We start from the raw sequence: 23,161 nt of genomic DNA on the forward strand, positions 1-23,161 counted from the left end.
TTTTTTAATTTTATCAAACCCCCTAGAATTAAACTACCCACATCCTTGATTTTAACTCTTTTTTTTTTGACTCCCTAAGGTTTAAACTTTAAACTTCTAGCTCTCTTTTTTTTTCTTTTTTTTTTCTTTCTTTGCTAAACTCCTAATATGTATATATATATATATATATATATATTTTTTTTATATATATATATATTTTTTTTTCTTTTTTTTTTCTAGGAGACTATAGCAAGATCTTTTCTCTCCTTTTTTACTTAGAGACTTAGAGCTAATTGATTCTAACCTTAGGGACTTTCTCTTTTTTTTTTTTTTTAATTCCACAACCCAACCCCAAATAAACATTCTAACCACCTATCTTTCAAAACTGAATCTATTAGCTAGTTCAAATTCTAACTTAGCTAAATCAAGAGGCAGTTCTTTGTCGTTCTCAATACTCTCAAGGTTTAACAACCTATAACACAATGAAAAAGGCCTCACTCAACAATTCACAAAAAGGTTTGAAAGAAAGGTTTGGGTTCATGGGTAGGACAAATGAATCAGGTTAAGCGAAAAAGGTTGGTAAAATGGAGTGCTAACCCGAGGTTAGAGTTACCATGAGCAAGTATTCAAGTTCCATAAGCAAGACAATTANGACTCCCTAAGGTTTAAACTTTAAACTTCTAGCTCTCTTTTTTTTTCTTTTTTTTTTCTTTCTTTGCTAAACTCCTAATATGTATATATATATATATATATATATATTTTTTTTATATATATATATATTTTTTTTTCTTTTTTTTTTCTAGGAGACTATAGCAAGATCTTTTCTCTCCTTTTTTACTTAGAGACTTAGAGCTAATTGATTCTAACCTTAGGGACTTTCTCTTTTTTTTTTTTTTTAATTCCACAACCCAACCCCAAATAAACATTCTAACCACCTATCTTTCAAAACTGAATCTATTAGCTAGTTCAAATTCTAACTTAGCTAAATCAAGAGGCAGTTCTTTGTCGTTCTCAATACTCTCAAGGTTTAACAACCTATAACACAATGAAAAAGGCCTCACTCAACAATTCACAAAAAGGTTTGAAAGAAAGGTTTGGGTTCATGGGTAGGACAAATGAATCAGGTTAAGCGAAAAAGGTTGGTAAAATGGAGTGCTAACCCGAGGTTAGAGTTACCATGAGCAAGTATTCAAGTTCCATAAGCAAGACAATTAAAGTTCAAATTAAATCCAATAATATGGAGATGTTCTAATGTTCAAACAAGAGGAGGAAGCATTCAAACGACACAAGGGTCTAAGCAAAGATTTTTTATTTTTTTCCAAAGATTGATCTAGCAACAATGAACTGTGACTAAGGGCTATAGCTTCAATCCTAAGGTTTGATTTTAAATAAGGTAGTTTTAATCATTGTCCCCTAAGATGCATATGCAACAATCCTATATGAAACAAACTAGACTCAATCCTAATATGTAAATGCAACTACATGAACACTTTTTTTTTTTTTTTTTTTTTTTTTTTAAAAAAAATTTTCAAAATTTTTTGGGTTTTTTTAATGCACATAGATGCAGACTCAAATGAATAAAACTAGCATGCAACAATTTGAAATAAGAAAAATAAGAAAATAAAACACAATGTTAAAAATATTCTAGGACCCTCCCCCAAATTTAAATTACACAGTCTCTGTGTAAATAAAAGTTGGAAAAAGAATCGAAGAATCACACAAAAAATAAAAGAAAACTAAATGCAATGATATGTACAAGGATCAGATGAAATTGGTACCTCAAGTGTTGGTGAAGAAGGAGGTTGTAACAGCCTCCATACCCGCCAACGTGTAGCCAGGGTCGTCTCCGGCTTCAGCAAGTGTCGGTGTTTGCTCGTCAGAGAGCTCGAAAATATGCACAGACAACTTACTCGGACCAGCATCCAAGGGGTTGATCGATGGTGGGATCGCGTAGCTCATCGGGTAGGGCATCGGGTAGTACGATGGGTACGGCGGAAGAGGTCCAAAATGATCACCCGTGTAGCCACTCGCAGGGTGCATCGTATACGGCATCGTGAATAGCATCTGGTAAGGCGAAGGGAAAAGTCCCGAGTAATCACCCGACTGGGTGCTTGATGGGTGCATCGGATAAGGCATCGTGTATCCCATCGGGTTAGGCATCGGGTAGGCGTCTGAATGGCTTCTTCGCGATGCTTCTGGTCGAGTGACATCTCCCTCTGCTTGGGGCTCTTATGATGATGCTCGGTAAGGCTCTGGAGGTGGCAGTCCTCGAGTTCCTCCTAGCGGTCCGCTTCTTCCCATCAAAGTTGGTGTGTGTGCCGAGGTAGGAGCTGTTATTGTGTTTCTTCGGTCGAGTATAGAGTTCTTATTAATGGTCAGCCGAATGGTCAGATTGTGCCGGATAGAGGATTACGGCAGGGGGATCCTTTATCCCCTTATTTATTTATTCTATGTATGGAGGTTTTGATTGCAAATATTCGCAAGGCGAAAGCGGATAAGCGAATTACGGGTATTAAGGTGGCCAATAAGTGCCCTCCCATTACCCATTTTCTGTTTGCGGACGATAATCTTTTCTTCTGCAAGGTGGATAAGGATCAGTGTGGGGTCGTTTTGGGTATCCTTAAGCAGTATGAGGCTGCATCCAAACAGCAAATCAATTTTGCGAAATCTTCCACCCAATTTGGTCACACGGTGGACGAATCAGCTAGGTTGGAGATGCAGGGGGTCCTTGGGATCACCACTTTGAGTGGGATGGGATCGTATTTAGGGATTCTTGAAAGCTTGGGGGGCTCCAAGATGAAGGTTTTTTCTTTTTTTCGGGATAGGCTACAGAGCCGCACAACTAGTTGGTCGGCAAAACTGTTGTCCAAAGGGGGTAAGAAGGTAATGATTAAGTCTGTCGCGACTGCGGTACCGAGTTTTGTGATATCTTGTTATCGTTTAACGAAAACAATCACATCCAAACTGACGAGCGCAGTTGCTAATTTTTGGTGGAGTAGTACTGGTCAGAGTGGGGGTATGCATTGGTTAGCTTGGGATAAACTTTGCAGCAGCAAGCAGATGGGTGGATTGGGATTTAGGAATGTTGATGATTTTAACAAGGCTTTATTGGCTAAACAGTTATGGCATCTGATTGAGTTCCCGGACTCTCTGTTTGCCAGGGTTTTCAAAAGCCGATTCTACCAAAACTCTACTCCTATGGAACCGATACGGTCCTATTCTCATGGATGGAGGAGTATTGTATCTGCTCGATCTTTAGTGAACAAAGGACTTATTAAAAGGGTTGGCTTGGGTGACACCATATATATATGGACTGATCCCTGGATTCCAGATCAATCCCCAAGACCACCATTATCTAACGAGTCTGCTACAGATCCTAATCTTCATGTAACTCAGCTTATTGATCCGAACACGCATACTTGGTGTCGGGATCGGCTTCTAGAGCATTTTGATCATGTGGATGTTTCTTTGATTAAGGCTATTCCATTGAGTAGTTGTCCGAAAGCGGATTACTTTGAGTGGCATTTTACAAAGTCTAGCAAATATACGGTTAAATCAGGTTATGATATAGCACGGTTGGGTGTTCCCAGTACCTTCCAAGCCTTTGGGTCGGGCCCGGATATCACCCCCCTTCTCGCCGAGGTCTGGAAGGTTCGGTATCCACCTAAGATAAAACATTTTATGTGGCAAGTTTTGACTGGCTGTATATCGGTTTCAGTGAACCTGAAACGGCGTGGTTTCGCGTGTAATGTTGGGTGTATGAGATGTGGGGCGGAGGAGGAAACTATTAATCATGCTATTTTTGTCTGTCCTCTAGCACGTCAGGTCTGGGCTTTGGCCCATGTACCCGTGGGTCCCCAGAATTTCCTGACGGATTCTATCTACTCTAATGTCGACTATTTTCTAGGGCGTAACAATCCGGGTTCACATGTGGGGACTTTCCCTTGGCTCATGTGGTATATCTGGAAAGCAAGAAATGCTAGGATTTTTGAGAATCAGGTGGAACATCCTGATGAAGTGGTGCGGTTGGCGGAGGGGGAGGAGTCCTCCTGGTTTCAGGCTCAGGAGGACGTAGGGGATCTGGAGTGTCCATCCACTCCTCTCTTCTCTTCTCCTACGCCTCGGAGAAGGACTTTTACACTTCCCTTGGTTTACTCGGGATTTCGATGTTTTGTTGATGGTTCTTGGAAAGAGTCTGTTTCTTTTTCAGGTGCAGGATGGTGTTGTACTTCTGTACAGAGAGAGAGTTCCCATTACTCGGAGCTACCAACTACCGGCGCAGCCTTTCCCCGCTTCATGCTGAGGATGAAGCTTTTTTGTGGGCCATGCGATGTATGATTGGCCATGACTTCCGGGATGTGACTTTCATTACGGACTATTCCGACTTGGTGAAAATGGTGTTTTCTCTTCACAACTGGCCGGCCTTCGCACCATATTTAGACGACATAGTGATAGACAGGGAGGAGTTTTCTTTTTTTTCTTTGATTTATGTTCCTCGCAACGCTAATGTTAGGGCAGATTCCTTGGCACACCAAGCGCGCACAAGTCCGCACCATATTCCGTTTGTAAACAATTTTCCACCAAATTGGTTCGTTTGAGGTAATTCTTTTGTTGAAAAAAAGAAGTATGAATATAATGAAACATTTTTTGGTGCAAAAAAAAAAAATGAAACATTTTGTAGCAAGCAATGAATCAAAGCGATTAAAGATTGTGTAGCGCACCAATCCAAATGTTTTGCCTTCATCATTATCCACACACTGACAACTAAAACATTCTTATCAATTCCTTCACATCACCAATATTGTCTCTTTTTGTTTTTCTTTTCTTTTTTGTCCTCCCTTCCCATGTTCATTAATCACCTTTTCCATTCCTCAGCGGTCTAGTTTCTATGTCTACAATCCAGTTTAAGCCCATTTACAAATATAGTAGGCTTTACATTGAGCCCAATAAGGAGTTCTCACTGAAATTTGGGACTCTTGCGTATCCGCTAGTATCACGACTGGATATGTGATAACACACGTAGACGAACCTCAAGCAATCATCAGTCGAAACTGCTTATATGATTTCTCTTTGATTCTCCTCTCCAAATAAAAATCCCAAATTGAAGAGAAGAAACAAAACTTCTTCCTTCAATTCAAAGGTCCTTACTTTTTCTTCATAATTCAGTTTCAAAAAATCGAATTTTTATCCTCCAAAATCAGCTTCAATGGCGACCACATCTTCAAACCCGTTACTTCTTTCTTCAAATTTCCTCGGTTCCCGAATCATAATCTCAGCTCCGACCCCTAAAACCACCACAAAGTCTGTTCCTTCCTCAGTCATCTCTCGTAGAAGATGCCAAATTTCTCAATCGGAAAAGCTGATGAAATCGTTGCCATCACAAGCTGCGTTAGCGGCTCTGTTGTTCTCGTCTTCGTCTCCACAAGCTTTAGCAGTTAACGAGCCGGTTCAGCCACTAGCACCAGCACCGACCATTACTGTTGAAGCTCAGGCGACAAACCCGAATCTCTCGTTTGGTCAGAACGTTATGATGACAGCACCGAATCCACAACAAGCTCAATCATCGGATCTTCCTGATGGAACACAGTGGCGATACAGTGAGTTTCTAAACGCGGTTAAGAAAGGTAAAGTTGAGAGAGTGAAATTTAGCAAAGATGGTTCTGTTCTTCAGCTTACAGCTGTTGATAACAGACGTGCTTCTGTCATTGTTCCTAACGATCCGGATTTGATTGATATCTTGGCCATGAATGGAGTCGATATATCGGTTTCAGAAGGAGAATCTGGAAATGGATTGTTTGATTTCATTGGGAATTTGCTTTTTCCTTTGTTGGCTTTTGGAGGATTGTTTTATCTCTTCAGGGGAGGTCAGGGAGGTGCTGGTGGTCCTGGAGGTTTAGGAGGCCCTATGGATTTCGGAAGATCCAAGTCCAAGTTTCAGGAAGTGCCAGAAACTGGGGTAACATTTGGAGATGTTGCTGGAGCTGATCAAGCTAAGCTTGAGTTACAAGAAGTTGTTGATTTCTTGAAGAATCCTGATAAGTACACAGCCTTAGGTGCTAAGATTCCTAAAGGGTGTTTGTTGGTTGGTCCACCGGGTACGGGGAAGACGCTTTTGGCTAGAGCTGTAGCTGGAGAAGCAGGAGTGCCCTTCTTTTCGTGTGCTGCTTCGGAGTTTGTTGAGCTTTTTGTTGGTGTGGGTGCGTCTAGAGTTAGGGATTTGTTTGAGAAGGCGAAATCGAAAGCTCCCTGCATTGTGTTTATTGATGAGATTGATGCTGTTGGTAGGCAAAGAGGAGCTGGGATGGGAGGTGGAAATGATGAGAGAGAACAGACGATTAATCAGCTTTTGACTGAGATGGATGGATTTTCTGGTAATTCCGGTGTCATTGTGTTGGCTGCAACCAACAGACCTGATGTTCTTGACTCCGCATTGCTTAGACCAGGTAGATTTGACCGGCAAGTCACAGTGGATAGGCCTGATGTAGCTGGAAGAGTCAAGATCCTTCAGGTTTCTTCCTTGTTTCTCATGTTTGGTTGAGTGAAACAGTGTGATAAATAATGTTTGTTCGGTTTATTGCAGGTGCATTCTAGAGGGAAGGCTATTGGAAAGGATGTTGATTACGACAAGGTTGCAAGGAGAACTCCGGGTTTTACTGGAGCGGATTTGCAGAACTTGATGAATGAGGCTGCGATTCTTGCTGCTAGACGTGAACTAAAGGAGATAAGCAAGGATGAAATATCCGATGCTCTTGAGAGGATCATTGCTGGCCCTGAGAAGAAGAACGCTGTTGTCTCCGAGGAGAAGAAACGACTTGTTGCTTACCATGGTTAGATGCTACTTCTTCAAATCCTGCTTCTTTTTTTCTTGTGTGTTGAATACTCACTTTTTAACTAAACTGGAATTTGCAGAGGCTGGGCATGCTTTAGTTGGTGCACTTATGCCGGAGTATGATCCAGTGGCCAAGATATCGATTATTCCACGTGGCCAAGCTGGTGGGCTCACCTTTTTTGCACCTAGCGAAGAGAGACTCGAGTCTGGATTATATAGCAGAAGTTACCTTGAGAACCAAATGGCTGTTGCACTTGGTGGAAGGTTAGTTTACAGCTGAAACTTCGCTGGCTTTTGAATGTAGAAGAATTGACTCCACAAGTGTTTAACCAATCTTTATTATGTTTCGGCTATGGTAGGGTTGCAGAGGAGGTGATCTTTGGAACGGAGAATGTTACAACCGGAGCATCAAATGATTTCATGCAAGTGTCACGGGTGGCTCGCCAAATGGTTGAGAGATTCGGGTTCAGCAAAAAGATTGGACAAGTTGCAGTTGGTGGAGCAGGAGGAAACCCTTTCTTGGGTCAAAGTGTATATATCTAAACTCGGTACTGTACTCACATACAGCCTCATGTTTCCAGCTCTCAAGACATGTTTTATTTGTTTTCTTTGCAGATGTCATCGCAAAAGGATTACTCAATGGCAACAGCCGACGTTGTGGATGCGGAAGTGAGAGAGTTGGTGGAGAAGGCATACGCAAGAGCGACTGAGATCGTAACCACACAAATTGATATCCTACACAAGCTCGCTCAGCTCCTGATGGAGAAAGAAACTGTGGATGGAGAAGAGTTCATGAGCCTTTTCATTGATGGTCAAGCTGAGTTGTATGTTTCTTAAGCCAACAAAATTGGTTTGTAATAATACAATTAGCCTCAATCTATACATACTGTATGTTAATATACAATGACATGGTCAGAGACGTTTCTTTCTCGTAGTTGCCATACTCATCACTTCGTCATCTTTGTTAAAGAGTACGACCGCGTATAAACGCTAGAATACACGCTAATTATCGATTGGTGAAGCCAAGTCGACATGGTTGTCGATCTTTGGAACCACGAGTCACATCTCAAGATCCACTTCCACATATTATAAACATTTGCCTATTTTGCGTGTTCGTCTTCTGATCATGGCACGTGTTGAGGTATGTAAACGTGTCTGGAAACCCACTTTCATACAAATAGACATAGACCAACCACGGTGTCGACATCAAGACAAAGTGACAATGGAAGATGAAAAACACAACAAAGAGGAAGGAAAAGATAAGTACGAGCCACATGAGCATCAACCACCGTATATCTCGCAGATGCAACCGGTGACGCACGAAGCTTACGGAGGTGGCCTCTACGGTAAGGACGATGAGAAAGAGACCACAAATTTAGAAAAAGAGGGCAAAGATGTAGAGAAAGAGCATCTGCAACATAAACCACCGGCCAGTGAGACACAGAGTGCAGATGGCCCGGATGAGGTAAAGACGCTGACGCCGAAACACAAGCAACCAGCTTCTTCGGGCGATAGAGACGTTGACATCACTGGCCAGTCTTACATTCAGTGAAGTAGTGCTTTCTTTTTTTTGTGTTTAATGTTTAATTAGTTTCTTTCATGGTCTTTAACTTGACATGTCACATGTCTAACAAGCAAGCAAGGTTTTTGTTTTGTTCTTTTCTTTTTGTCTACAACAGTATGAACGAACAAACATGGTGCTTGCCTGTACGGCAAACAAATAAAAAGAGAAATGTGATTTCTAGTGTTAGAATTGCAAGCAAGAAACTATGTTCTTCTTACGTTTGTATTTCATGGTTCAAAGGCCAACGCAAAGTTTGTCGAAGGTACGAAGCACATTCTAAGTTATGTACCATGTGATTCACATATAAGCTAAACCGATACTAGTACTAGGTATATCCGAAAGATGAAAAAACATTTGGAGAAGGAGAATATGGAATACGACCAATAAACATCTATAGCACCGACAAGATAGACAAAAGTTGTACAAGCTGCAAAGTATTGCCAGGAACTAATCAGACAGGTTGTGAGGGTTTTAAAACCATTGGCAGTCAATGTCATTATTACCAAACATGTGAAGTTATCACGTTTTACAACATACTTATGTCTTTTTTTAGATACCACATGGTGCAGATGAGTTTTTATGTCGGTGCCCCAACCCCTTCAGCTAAGCTTCTTCAATCAGCCTGAACCAGATGAAACAAGCAAATACTGATTTAGCCCCCTATACCGGTAAGAAGTAACAGAATAAAAATCATTAAAAGCAATGCTGTAACGAGCCTTGAAGATAGACGTCTTAGATTTGATGTTCATTGGACAAACCGACTATTGGTAACCTCAAGTTACCATATGAGTGGGATATAAAAACAATTGAATGGAATGTGTGACAGCTTTACATTAATGTTTCAAATAGCAAACTACTATGGACCGAGACAAATAAAAAGTCTCAAATGATCAAGGAGCAGAAAATACAAGTTAGCTTGCATATGGAAAGACTATTAGAAACTTATTTCAGCTATCAATCATGTTCCAGTAGAGAGACCGGGTAATGTATGAATAAGAGGGAAAAGAGGTTCCTGTCACTCTAAGACCTTCCAATTACACAAACAATTAGAAAAGACATTTCAGTGGAAAAAAAATGATGATAGAGCATCTTTTCAATCACTCTAATTCATTCCGAGCAAAAAATTTCCTAGTTTTAGTGGACCATATCTATATGTGCTTTGGATGTTCGGAAACAATATCAACAAAAACTTTCAATAAAAATTTTATACGCTGCTCCGTGACTAACTACAACCTCTGAATTTTGACAAAAATTACTGGAAACTCATAACTTGAAGCTAACACATAGGCTACTCTAAATTTAGCAGCAAACAGCAAACAGAGTTGATTAAATTCTATGATACAAAAGCAAAAGAATGGGAAGAGTGACCTGACCCTTTTCTATAAATCAACCTTGCGATGTTCCAACTATTTTCTTTCAAAGACCATATCTATCTATACTTTGGATACTGTGGAACAAAATCAAAACCCTCCAGTAGCTTTTTCAGGTTCTCATAGCAATGGATTTCTCGTCGGTTCAGACTAAACTACAATCTCTGAATTTTGTTAAATTACGCAAACCAAATCATAGGTCTCAATTATACGCTTATGGCCTCTCTCAAGGAATTAATCACTATAAAATCAAACCCTAAGAAGCTTCTCAGATTTGAATAACAATGGCTTTTCACGGTTCCAAAATTCAAATTAAATATCCAAATTCTGCAATTCACATCTCAATTTCGCTAAATTCTCCGAAAAACTCAAATCAAAAATTAAAATCCAACACAAAGGTCTTTAAAATCGAATTAATCGCAAACAAAGGAAACGAAAGAGAGAGAGCAAAACCTAGTTGTAGTAAAGCTCAAGACCCATGCCGTCATGGATCTCATAGTCCTTGAGAGTGATATGATCCTTGTAGATGTTGTACCACTTCTGAATTCGAATCTTCTCCGCTCGTGTTCCCGTCTGCGCCGCCACAAGCTTCTTCAGATCACCGATCGTGTCATCTTCGTTGCACTTCACCCTCACTTTCTTCCCCAAACGATCGTTGAGAACCACCTCGATCATCTTCTTCGCTCTTTCTACAAGTACAAAACCCCTAGCCCCCAAATTTCGAATCCTCTCAAAAAGTAAAGCGATTTGTGTTTTCTAATGGTTATGGGTCGTCCGGGACTCGAGACTTTTATTTATATAGACCTTTTAAGTCGGTCTATTTATCTATTATAAGTGGATTATTAACAAAATTCATATATTACTTTTACTGTTGAGAAACCACTATATAATAGTGTATGAGACAAGAGAAAATAAAGAGTAGTAGAAGAGAAGTGTTGTGAACTATGACTACAAAACACTTATAAGTTTTGTGTTTTGTAACACTTTGTAAAGAAAACAAGAACTAACAAAGAGAGAGAGAGAGGGAGAGAGAGGGAGAGAGCAGCCGAGAGAGAGAGAGAGACTTTGAGAGTGTTTTTGATCAAGAAACTTATTTGTGTCATTCTTATTACACAACTCCTATTTATAGTGCATTACAAAAGACATGAGTCACACACTTAGACACTTGGTAATGACAAGTGGAAGTTGGTGTAATATTACAAAGACAAGTGTCCTAACATGTGTCTTGTGATGGATTAATCACAATTCTATTTCATAATACTCCCCCTTGATTATCCATCACCATTGACGAGTTACGTACTACCTCATTAAAAACCTTGTCATGGAAAAACCCATTGGGATAAAAACCATGACAAGGGAAAAAGAGTATAGTAACGTAATCTCCCCCTCGAAAAGATAAGTATAATCTTTCTTCATAAATCTCGTAGATGACGCATTCCAATACTGTGAATATGCTTTCTGAATGTGGTAGTCGGAAGCGCCTTTGTGAATAGGTCTGCTGCATTGTCACTTGAGCGGATATGTTGGATATCAACTTCCTTCTTTTGCTCGAGTTCTTGAGTGTAGGAGAAAAATCTGGGAGGTATATGTTTTATTCTATCGCTCTTGATATAACCTTCTTTGATTTGGGCGACACAAGCAGCATTGTCTTCGAATAATGTTGTTGGCTCTTTCTTGGTGATTATTCCACTTGATTCTTGTATGTGGTTAGTCATCGATCTGAGCCATACACATTCTCTCGATGCTTCATGAAGAGCAATTATTTCTGCATGATTTGAGGAAGTGGCGACCAAAGTCTGTTTCTGTGAGCGCCATGAGATTGCAGTTCCTCCAATAGTGAAAACATATCCAGTTTGGGATCGGGATTTATGTGGATCTGATAAATATCCTGCATCTGCAAAACCAACAAGACCAACCGAAGAGTTTCTAGGATAGAATAATCCCAAGTCAATCGTACCTTGAAGATAACGGAGAATATGTTTTATCCCATTCCAATGCCTGCGAGTAGGGGATGAGTTGTATCTTGCAAGTAGATTCGTAGCAAAGGCAATATCCGGTCTAGTGCAATTTGCAAGATACATGAGTCCACCGATAGCACTCATATAAGGTACTTCGGGACCAAGTATTTTCTCGTTATTTTCACAAGGTCTGAATGGATCACTATCGACATTCAGAGATCTATTGACCATTGGAGTACTCAAAGGAGTCGCTTTGTCCATATTAAAGCGCTTTAAAATCTTTTTCGTATAATTTGATTGATGCACAAATATTCCATCTTGGAAATGTTCTATTTGGAGCCCAAGACAAAATTTAGTCTTTCCAAGATCTTTCATTTCAAACTCTTCCTTCATATGAGTTCTTGCATCATCAATCTCCTTTTGAGTTCCAATTATATTTAGATCATCAACATATACAGCAATGATCACAAATCCTGATGGAGATTTCTTTATGAAGACGCATGGGCATATTTCATTATTAACATACCCTTTCTTCAATAGGTATTCGCTTAAGCGATTATACCACATGCGCCCGGATTGTTTTAATCCGTAAAGTGATCGCTGTAATTTGATCGCACAAATTTCATTAGACTTAGAGTCTAATGCCTCAGGAATCTTAAATCCTTCTGGGATTTTCATGTATATATCATTATCCAATGATCCATATAAATATGCTGTCACTACATCCATAAGGTACATTTCTAAATTCTTAGAAGCCGTTAGACTCATTAAGTACCTGAATGTAATTGCATCCATGACTGGAGAATATGTTTCTTCATAATCAACTCCGGGTCTTTGAGAAAAACCTTGTGCAACAAGTCGGGCTTTATATCTTGTGATTTCATCTTTCTCATTTCTTTTTCGCACAAATACCCACTTGCAACCAACAGGTTTTACATCTTTAGATGCAGTGACAAGAGGTCCAAAGACATTTCTTTTATTGAGGGAGAGCAACTCAAGTTGCATAGCCTTTTTCCATTTCTCCCAATCAGGCCTATGTTGGCATTCTGATACGGACCTTGGATCTGGATCATCTTTTTCATGATCGATCTCTTTAGATACAGAAAAAGAGAATATTCCATCATCATCATCGATTTCATCTCTATACCATAACATCCCATTTTGGGCATAGTTAATAGAAACCTCATATTTTTCTGTATCATCCTGAGGACTTTTCTTTTTATTTGGTTCTTCCTGAACCTTTTCATCTCCCATTTTCTTTTTCTTTCGGGGATTTTTATCTTTAGAGCCCATTGGCCTCCCCCTTTTCAATTGAACCTTAGGTTCATTAGCTTTGCTTCCATCAAGTTCCTCTCTAGGAATTTCAACTCTTGATGGTGCATTTGCAGCGGGGATATATGACTTTGTCACCCTTTTTGTATCTGTGAACGCATCTGGTAATTGATTTGCCAAACCTTGTAAATGTACAATTTTCTGAACTTCCAGTTCACGTTGATTTGTAGGGGGATCAATGTATATCAAAGATGGTGTATACCATGTAATATCTTTTGGTACTTGTTTAATTCCTCCCCCTAACGCTGGAAATTCATCTTCATTAAAATGGCAATCGGCAAAACGTGCCGTAAACATATCACCAGTTTGCGGTTCAAGATATCGAATTATACTCGGGGATGCATAACCGACGTATATACCCAATCTCCGTTGTGGCCCCATTTTTGTTCTTTGTGGTGGGGCTATAGGCACATAAACCGCACATCCAAAAATACGGAGATAGGATATGTTTGGCTCTTGGCCAGATGCCAATTGTAAAGGGGAATATTTATTATATGCGCTTGGTCGTATTTGGACCAATGCCGCAGCATGCAATATAGCATGACCCCATATAGAAATTGGGAGTTTTGTTCTCAATATTAACGGTCTAGCAATGAGTTGTAGCCGTTTAATCAAAGATTCAGCCATGCCATTTTGTGTATGAACATGAGGAACCGGATGCTCCACATCGATTCCTATTGACATACAATAGTCATTGAAAGCTTGTGAAGTGAATTCACCGGCGTTATCAAGCCTGACTTTCTTTATGGCATAATCAGGGAATTGAACTTTCAACCTGATTATTTGGGCAATGAATTTTGCGAAGGCCGTGTTTCTTGTTGTCAATAGACACACATTTGACCATCTACTAGATGCGTCAATCATTACCATAAAATAACGAAACGGCCCGCATGAAGGGTGGATAGGTCCACATATATCACCATGTATTCTCTCTAAGAACAATGGTGATTCATTCCCAATTTTGGCTGGCGATGGCCGAATTATGAGTTTTCCTTGAGAACATGCATCACATGAAAACTCATCAGATCTAAAAATCTTTTCGTTCTTCAATGGATGACCATTGGAATTTTGCACAATTTTTCGCATCATAACTGAACCAGGATGTCCAAGTCTTTCATGCCATATCTTAAATGTACTAGTAAACTTAGAGTTTACTGTAACATAAGATGCGAAATTATTTATTTTTGTGCAATACAATCCAGAGGATAACATTGGTAATTCTTCCAATATATGTTTCTCCTCAGATGTTATGCAAAGATATTCAATGCCATTCTTATTCAGAGTCTCTATATGATATCCATTTCTTCGGATATCTCTGAAACTAATCAAGTTTCTATGAGACTTGGGGCAATATAATGCATCAATTTCAAATTTTGTTCCCCTTGGCATTGAAAAACTGGCTTTTCCAGAGCCTATAATAATCTTTGCATTACCACATATAGTGCTCACGCTTCTAGCAGAGTCTTTTATTTTGAGAGAGGAGAAATATTTTTTCTCTTTAAGTATTGAATGCGTTGTAGCACTGTCTGCTAGACAAATATCTCCATCCTCAATCTCAAAATGTGACATTTTCTGAGATAAAATATTTATAAAATAAACATTGATAAAATAACATAAAGTCTTACAAAAAAATCTTATCATATATTACAATAAAACTATTATCGAAAAAACATTTTATAAACATAAAGTACATATCAAACTATGACAAAGCATATCATGGCATATAGGCCTTATTCGCATGATTTTCCGTTTTCATTATCAATGAGAAAATCTGCTATATCAAGATGGGGTTCATCGTTTAGGCCATGGTAAGAAGGTCCAGCTTCATTAGAGATGAGGTTGGTCTCAACATTCCTTTCTTTTGCCTGTTGAGATGCTTGATACAGATCGGCCAAATGTTTTGGAATACGACAGGTCTGGTACCAATGTCCTTTCATGCCGCATCTGTAACAAGTACTTTCATCTTGTTTCTTTATAACGCGACCAACATTATTAATTTGAAGATGCTTGTTGGTTTTTCTTGCGTTGAAGTCATTAGGAGAGAAACCTCTTCCTCTTCCTCGTCCACGACCTTCTCCACGACCTCCTCCACGACCATGACCACGGCCTCGACCGCGTCCGCGTCCACGTCCTCGTCCTTGCCAATTATTATAGCTGGATGTAGCAACATTCACTTCTGAAAGTGGAGCTGATCCAGTTGGACGGGTTTGATGATTTATCATCACGAGCTCATTATTTTGTTCAGCAACATGCAAAACTTGCATTAATTCAGAATATCGAGTATACCCTCTTTCTCGATATTGTTGTTGCAGGAGTACATTTGAAGGATGGAAAGTTTGGAATGTTTTCTCGATCATATCATAATCGGAAACTTCTTCTCCGCAGAGAGCCATCCTTGAAGTGATTCCGAACAAAGCGGAATTGTACTCACTTACACTTTTGTAATCCTGAAACCTCAGGTTTAGCCATTCATGTTTGGCTTTTGGTAAGATCACATACTTTTGGTGATCAAACCTATCCTTGAGCGCGATCCAAAGATCTGCAGGATTTTCTCTCGTGATGTATTCATTTTTTAAACCATCGTGGAGATGATGACGCAAGAACATCATGGTTCTTGCTTTTTCCTCTTCTAACCCCGTTTCTGACGGATCGATGGTTTTGAGAAGCCCATTCCCTTTCAGATAGAATTTTACATCTAATGCCCATGTCATATAATTTTTTCCAGAGATATCAAGGGCGGCGAATTCAAGCTTTGCCAAGTTTGACATGATTACTATATAAATAATAAAACAATTTGTTAAATATAAAATTTTATGAAATAATTTTGTAAAATCTTGTTTTAGCAAAATTTAAACTATAAAACATAATTATAAATTATATAATATATTCATAAATTGAAACAATCAATTTAGGAGGCATAGCCTTCCATATAATTCAAATCTATAGATCTGAACATATGATCAAGGAGGCAGAGCCTACCATAATGATCAAGAATGTAGATCTAAATGATCAAGGAGGCAGAGCCTACCATTAGATCAAGAAGTATGTATAGATTTTTACTCTATAGATTATACATATAGTAACATGCATGTAAAATAATTAAATTCAAACAATTTGAATAAAACTTAAATCTTACCTCAAACGGATGACGGATCGAGAGTTGATCGTGCTGATAACGTGTTGAGAAACCACTATATAATAGTGTATGAGACAAGAGAAAACAAAGAGTAGTAGAAGAGAAGTGTTGTGAACTATGACTACAAAACACTTATAAGTTTTGTGTTTTGTAACACTTTGTAAAGAAAACAAGAACTAACAAAGAGAGAGAGAGGGAGAGAGCAGCCGAGAGAGAGAGAGAGAGACTTTGAGAGTGTTTTTGATCAAGAAACTTATGTGTGTCATTCTTATTACACAACTCCTATTTATAGTGCATTACAAAAGACATGAGTCACACACTTAGACACTTGGTAATGACAAGTGGAAGTTGGTGTAATATTACAAAGACAAGTGTCCTAACATGTGTCTTGTGATGGATTAATCACAATTCTATTTCATAATATTTACATATTTATTTTTTTCTTTTTTCGTGACATTAAAAATTTATTAATAACAAAAACATTTGCATTATATTTTGTAGAGTTAATTTTTTTACCAGGGTAGAATTATGTTTTACTTAAAAAAAGAAAACTCTTATATCTAACTAGATAAGGGTTTGCACAATGTGGGGGTACAGAAATCGTTGAAAAGAATAAATCCTAAACCCTAAACAATTTTAAAAAAAGTACTAGGATTTAACCCGCGGTACACCGCGGGACAATGTTTTTAATTTTAAAACTTTAAAATTTATATTGTATTTATTTGTTATTTTATTATTGTTTTATTAATTTTAAAAATATAAAATTTTACAGTTATTTGATAGAAGTATTCAAAGTCTAGGAATTTTGTAATGTTTTCAAGGTTTTAACTCGTGTGGTATATGTATAGTCTAGTAATACATTTATCTCATGGTACACATCTATAACTGTTTAAAAAAAAAACAATTACGCTTAACTCCCTATATGAGATTAATGCCAACCCGTCTCACCAAAATCAAAATAAGTTTTTGCCTAAAAAAAAATCAAAATAAGTTTTTGAAAGTGTTTATGATTCCTTGATTATTGAGAATGCATTACATCGATACATATAGCAGAGGAGGTTCCACTAGAAAGGGAAGTCTCCTAAATTAGAGGGATTATATACAATCAAATATTGACAAGATAATCTACATATGGAAGTGAATATATCATTCCTAACAGCCCCCCGCAGTCACATCGTCGGATTTGCAGACGGTGAGACTGGACCTAAACTCTTGATGAATGGAAGTAGGGAGTCCCTTTGTGAAGATATCAGCATATTGTAGCGATGTTGGTACATGAAGAACACGGACCTCGCCTATAGCCACTTTATCCCGTACGAAGTGAATGTCCAGCTCAATGTGTTTAGTTCGTTGATGTTGAACTGGATTTGTGGAGAGGTAGACTGAGCTGACATTGTCACAATATACGATGGATGCAGACTTGATGGGGCGATGTATCTCAAGCAACAAATTACGTATCAATGTGAGCTCAGCTCGGTGTTAGCGACGCCCTTGTATTCAGCCTCTGTGCTGGATCGCGACGGTGTTGGTTGACGTTTTGCGGACCAGGAGATGAGGTTGGGACCGAGATAAACGCAATAATCTGAGGTGGACCGTCGAGTATCAGGACAACCGTCGCAATAACAGTTTTTTTTATCAAGTTTAATTATGTTAATTGTTTTACCTAATTATCATTTTTTATAGTTTATAATTTTTTCATGTCAATATATATAGTTTATGATAATTAATAGAATTTAAATTTTTTTGGTATTCCTCAAAAAATAAAAAATAAACCAAATTATATGGGGGGTTTTCAACATATTTAATGTGACATTTTATAATTAGATTTTCGGTTTAGAAAATTTATTAATGTTAATATAATTATGGATATTGTAAACTTTTGTTATGGAAAATCTGTTGTATATCATTTAAATTTGAGAGATTCTAGCATCAACAAAAATAGTTTTGGAGATTTAATAGGTTAAAACTTTAATGGGTAGAGTTGTTTTTGGAAAAATCGGAATGTATAGATGTTGTTAAGATTTTATGGCAATAAATGTAACAAATGTTGGTCAATTTAAGAAAGTTTAGTATTTGAGTTTCTCTGCAATGTTATTTATGGAATTGTTTTAAGGGTTAATGTTGTAAAAAATATATTAAATAAGTAAAACTTAAAGGGCATAAACCAAAATGTACTTCAAAGATGTTAATTTAGATTAAAAGAAATTTTATTTCTTGAAATAAATACATAAATAATTTTATTTAGAAAAGAAAACATATTTGTATTTACCTTCACACACTTATTTATATTTTAATCTATACTAAATAAAAGTAAAAGTTATAAACTCCTTAAGGAGTCCACATAGGATTTTAAACCACCAATAGAGATTTGACATATCACTAATTAACATCTTTTAAAAATACAAAAATTTCTATATTATTAATACTTTTTTTAAAAAAAAGTTTATTCTATGGAAATAAAATCTATATAATAATTTTTTTTTAAATTTAAGTTTTTGTTTCCAAATACTAATCAAAATATAAAAATTTATATCTATTAAAAATTTTAAATTGATAAACGAAAATATTTAAAATAAGATTATTTATAATAAAGTTAAAAGAAAATAAGTAAAATATATGGAAATAAATCTATATAAGATAATATTTGTAAATTTAAGTTTGAAAAAGTTTAATCTATGGAAATAAAATAAATATAAGAAAATACTTGTAAATTTAGGAACAAACATATAAATGTTAAATCGTGCATACATGCTAAATCATTCAAATAAAAATTTCCAAATTTACAAAAACTCCTTTTAGCTTAAAACAAAAAGGGAAAAATTCTACTTAGCAGCAAAAAAAATAAATAGGAAAGCTTACAAATTCTAAATTAGGTGTATTTGTATAAATAGGCATCTAAAACAGAGAATGAATCAACCTCAATATAATTGAAAACAATAGCTCTACCAAAACTTCTTCAATCGTCAAGCACGTCGTCCTCTTCAAGCTCATTGAATTACAATGGCACCTGCAACTTCTCCTCCTTCAGGTCCATTACTTCCCTCCTTGACTTATGGGGTTACTTATGGGGTTTGAACTGCTGCTCATAGACCAGAAGGTACAACTATTTATTTGATAATTGATATATTGCGAAGTGGGCAGTCCGCTAAAATTATGGAAACGCTGTTGGAAATCACTTGGTGAAGACATGCCTTACATACAACCCAAGATTTTCAGCTTTCAAAGGCTACACCTAGAAGAGCCTGATCTTCAAAAGTATACTTTAATTGAGATAGAGAAGATAATGCACCAGTATGAACGATAAGATTATCCGTGGCAAAATCACTTTTTGACCAGCGTGGCAAAATACTTTGATTTTGTGTCTGTGGTTGAACGTGAAGCAAGATTCCAACGTTAATAAGAAAGAAGCATAGATGGATGAACAACTAACTTAACCAAAAGACATAACCAATACTATCAAACTCTCCGACAGACGGTAATCAGATTAGTTCCCAATTCATTTGATCGAAAGGAAAGAAGAAGAAGAAGAAGAAGAAGAAGAAGAAGAAGAAGAAGAAGCTTACATTGCTTTCAAAATAATTCCCAATTCCCAATTCATCTGATCATTTATGTAATCCTCGGCCTTCTTGGTAGTGTCGGCAGCCAACTTCCCCAATTTCCCTAGCGTGTCCTTAATCGAATCCATCGAATTTGCCACCAAAACAATATCAATCACAGGATTAGGATGCAAAAATCGGATATAGAACAAGAAGAAGAAGACAGAGGCAAGAGAAACGTAAGGATTTAACTCAGTCTTGAGAATCGCCGTAGGTGAGCTGTGAAGAGACGATGTTTTTGATTATCTGTATTTGACTTATGCAACACCACCCATCTGGTTTGTTAATAATTTTTAATATCCATTTATAATTTCTTATCTAGATATCACCGAAGAAAAAGAAAAGGAAGACAATATATACACATGTACTTATATTGGTAGTTTAGTAGTTTTTTTTTTGTATAAAGTATAGTAGTTATTTCTAATGTTTTGTCAAAATATTTTTATAACTGCTTTACTAATAGGCTAATAACAAAATCTAACATTTTTAAATTTGATATTTCTAATAGCAAGCAAGAGAAAATGACACATCATATTTCTATGATGTTTTTCTACAATTCTACTATTCTAAAATTACATAAATAATGTTAATAAATTTTTTTCTAGAAATATGTTAAATTAAATTAAACAAATATAGTAATTTATTTTATTATTAGATATCAATGTATAGCTATTAAACAAAATAATCTTAAAAATATTTAAAACAAATTATATAAATATATCCGCGCGTAGCGCGGATTCAAAACCTAGTATATTATAACAATTATTACAATAATCTAAAGCTAAATTATATCCCACCAAAATCATATTTGTATTAACTTTCATATACTTATTTATGTTTTTATATTTTTAATATATTATAACAATTATTACAATAATCTAAAGCTAAATTATATCCCACCAAAACTTTTACCAAATACTTATCATTAAAAATATTATTATTGTCAAATTTCAAAAAAGTTTCACAACTTATTACAAAATATTTTACATGCAAAGAATTCATCAAAGCAACATATAATGTAATAACCACGTACAATTTTACTAACCACGTACAATTTTATTGTATGTTTCACCATTATAAGTATGCTCTTAAACCCTATATTATTTTATTGTTAAAGTATGTGCTTTATCACCACCTATAAAATGTCTTTTAAAAAAATTAAACAAATTTTATGCTGCTTGGCATAATTATAATTACTAAAATTGTTTTGTGACATAATTTCTTTAACCAATAATTTTTTTTACTCCAAAGATATTTTGGATGAACAACTGGTGAAAATTATCTACTCTATTACAATGATTTTATGACCAACTCAATCAAAGTTGACAAATTGAAAAAAAGTTAATATAACATAATAAAAAATAAAAATTTGAAGATTATAATCATGATGGTATATATAAAGCCTTAGATAATTCAGATATACAAAATAGAAACTTTATAAAAAAATCCAAAACATGATATATGTCATAATCGCGTTAATGATCAATGTCTTATTTACTCCTCAGAAGTATCGCATTGTACTAAAATTACTTAGAACTATGACCTCATCTCAAATATTATCTAATCGTAAGTTCTCAACTTATTTCTACACTAATCAAAAGTTCTCATATATTTCTCTATATACCTGGATTTAAACGATTTACGAACCAAATCTGATAGAAAATGTAACATCCGCGAACCAATTTTTTGTAAATTTGGTGTGGGTGTCGATCGACACCCTTGGTGGCATCGATCGACACCATGTTTTTCCGGTTTGGTCGGGTTTGATTTAATTGTCGATTGGTTCGGTTTGGTTCAATTAAAATCCCTAAATCGTGTGTAAAAGGGGAAAACGACCCTAGGTCGTGTTATTTTGTTGGTAGTCGCCGCTTTTGAGAGAAAGAGAAAGAGAGAAAAGAGAGAAAACGTTTCTGTGACTTTCTGGGTTTGTTCTTGGGGTTTTTGGAGAGATCTGAGGCTGTAGGAGGGTTAGCTGTTGCTGGAAACGAAGGGGGAGCTTCTGGAGGTGTTGTTTTCCACGTTTCTCAATCCAATCTTCCTGTTCTTGAGGTGAGTGCTTGACCATGGTTGATCTAAGCATGAGATCTCTCTTGTTTGTGTGTTTTCTTTGCTGTTTGTGTTGTTTTGTTGCTTGGGTTCGTTGTTTTTGTGATTCCCAGTGATTTCTGAGGTAATTGGGTGAGTTTGAGACGGATTCGAGATGATTGGGAAGGAGAGTTCGATGTTCGGTTTCGCGCAGATCGTGTCTGCAGAGGAGGCATCGATCGACACTAGGAAGCATCGGTCGACACCATTTGGAGTGGCATCGGTCGACACTGTTTAGCATCGGTCGACACCATTGTTTGTAGCATCGATCGACACCGTGAGGCATCGGTCGACACTGGTCTCAGTCGAGACTTGATTTCCTGGTTTGATGTATTGTTGTGTGTTGTTTGTTTTGCTTAAACTTGAGGGTCTCATATGCTTGTGTGTATAACCCAGTAGATGGGAGGACGGCCTCACTAAGTATTTATGATAATACTTACGCATCTCAATTGTTGTTTGTGGTGTGCAGGTAAAGGCAAAGTGTGATCGTGGAATCAAAGGCGATGAGGAGGAGGATGTTCTAGGGGCTTGATTGATTGTGGTCTAGCTGGTGTTAGGTTGCTAGATTAAGTCATTGGAACATTGTAGGATGTTAGCTTTTGGTTGTTCTTTTGTTTGGATTATGATGATATTGGATTATTTATGTTGGAATTTTCTTGGATTAATGGAATTGTTTTATTTGGTTATCCGCGGTTATTGTTTTGTTGTTAGGTTGTTAGTGGGTATGGGACCACTAGTAATTTAAGGTATATAAAAAAAAAAAACGGGAAGGGTTGTTTCAGAAAACCACAAAAATCAGGTTTGAAACCAATTTTAAAATGGTTTACCGTTCCAACTTCCCAAATTACAAAATCGCTTCTCAATTACTCGGTCAAGCAGCTTTTGTTTCAGTACCAGAATCATTGACATTTATCCATAAGATAAAACTCTAGATTTTCACCAAATACATCAACCACCGACTAATATTTGAAACTTATAACGCTAGTAACTGTAGAATTACTTTTGGAAACTCCATCAGTGTCTCCATCCTCCATTAATTTAGCGGGCTTTATATACTTTGATTCCATTTCATTGCATCTGATAGCTTCCATTGAAGGGCCCACACGAATAAAATACCCAAAATAGATCGGCAAAATTATATCAGAAAAAAAGAATCAAATATTAAAGCTTTTGATATAAACATGTAAATTTTATGTAGATATAATGGTTTTTTTAATTAGTTGTTCCTATTACATTTCAAAAATAATAATTCTTTTGACATAACTTATGTTATTTTTTTTAGATTTGTTATTTGCTAATTTTTGATTAATAA

General features: G+C 36.7%; 3 protein-coding genes and 1 long non-coding RNA gene across 4 annotated transcripts; 2 read left to right on the top strand and 2 right to left on the bottom strand.

Moving 5' to 3' along the window:
• On the top strand, positions 4,999 to 7,742 carry LOC104771342 (ATP-dependent zinc metalloprotease FTSH 5, chloroplastic). Its single transcript, XM_010495860.2, has 5 exons — positions 4,999 to 6,487; positions 6,560 to 6,806; positions 6,889 to 7,072; positions 7,168 to 7,339; positions 7,424 to 7,742. The coding sequence occupies exons 1-5, from the start codon at positions 5,186 to 5,188 to the stop codon at positions 7,643 to 7,645; spliced, it is 2,127 nt and encodes a 708-aa protein (XP_010494162.1). The 5' UTR covers positions 4,999 to 5,185; the 3' UTR covers positions 7,646 to 7,742.
• On the top strand, positions 8,006 to 8,602 carry LOC104771343. Its single transcript, XM_010495862.2, has one exon. The coding sequence runs from the start codon at positions 8,031 to 8,033 to the stop codon at positions 8,358 to 8,360; it is 330 nt and encodes a 109-aa protein (XP_010494164.2). The 5' UTR covers positions 8,006 to 8,030; the 3' UTR covers positions 8,361 to 8,602.
• LOC104771344 (ubiquitin-like protein 5) lies at positions 8,741 to 10,524 on the bottom strand. Its single transcript, XM_019242308.1, has 2 exons — positions 10,196 to 10,524; positions 8,741 to 8,994 (listed from the first exon to the last, which is right to left on the bottom strand). Exon 1 carries the CDS (start codon positions 10,415 to 10,417, stop codon positions 10,196 to 10,198), a length of 222 nt encoding a protein of 73 aa, XP_019097853.1. The 5' UTR covers positions 10,418 to 10,524; the 3' UTR covers positions 8,741 to 8,994.
• LOC104771346 lies at positions 18,878 to 20,081 on the bottom strand. The gene is made up of 2 exons (XR_764808.2): positions 19,732 to 20,081; positions 18,878 to 19,530 (listed from the first exon to the last, which is right to left on the bottom strand). It is a non-coding gene; the product is annotated as an uncharacterized LOC104771346 (long non-coding RNA).

The sequence above is a fragment of the Camelina sativa genome, chromosome 20 (assembly GCF_000633955.1).
Source record: "Camelina sativa cultivar DH55 chromosome 20, Cs, whole genome shotgun sequence".
NCBI classification, from domain to species: Eukaryota; Viridiplantae; Streptophyta; class Magnoliopsida; order Brassicales; family Brassicaceae; genus Camelina; species Camelina sativa.

Coding starts and splice junctions, on each gene's coding strand:
- LOC104771342 (XM_010495860.2), top strand. CDS start 5,186: ATGGCGACCACATCTTCAAACCCGTTACTTCTTTCTTCAAATTTCCTC. Junction 6,807..6,888: donor ACGACTTGTTGCTTACCATG/GTTAGATGCTAC, acceptor TGGAATTTGCAG/AGGCTGGGCATGCTTTAGTT. Junction 7,340..7,423: donor ACCCTTTCTTGGGTCAAAGT/GTATATATCTAA, acceptor TTTTCTTTGCAG/ATGTCATCGCAAAAGGATTA.
- LOC104771344 (XM_019242308.1), bottom strand. CDS start 10,417: ATGATCGAGGTGGTTCTCAACGATCGTTTGGGGAAGAAAGTGAGGGTG.
- LOC104771343 (XM_010495862.2), top strand. CDS start 8,031: ATGGAAGATGAAAAACACAACAAAGAGGAAGGAAAAGATAAGTACGAG.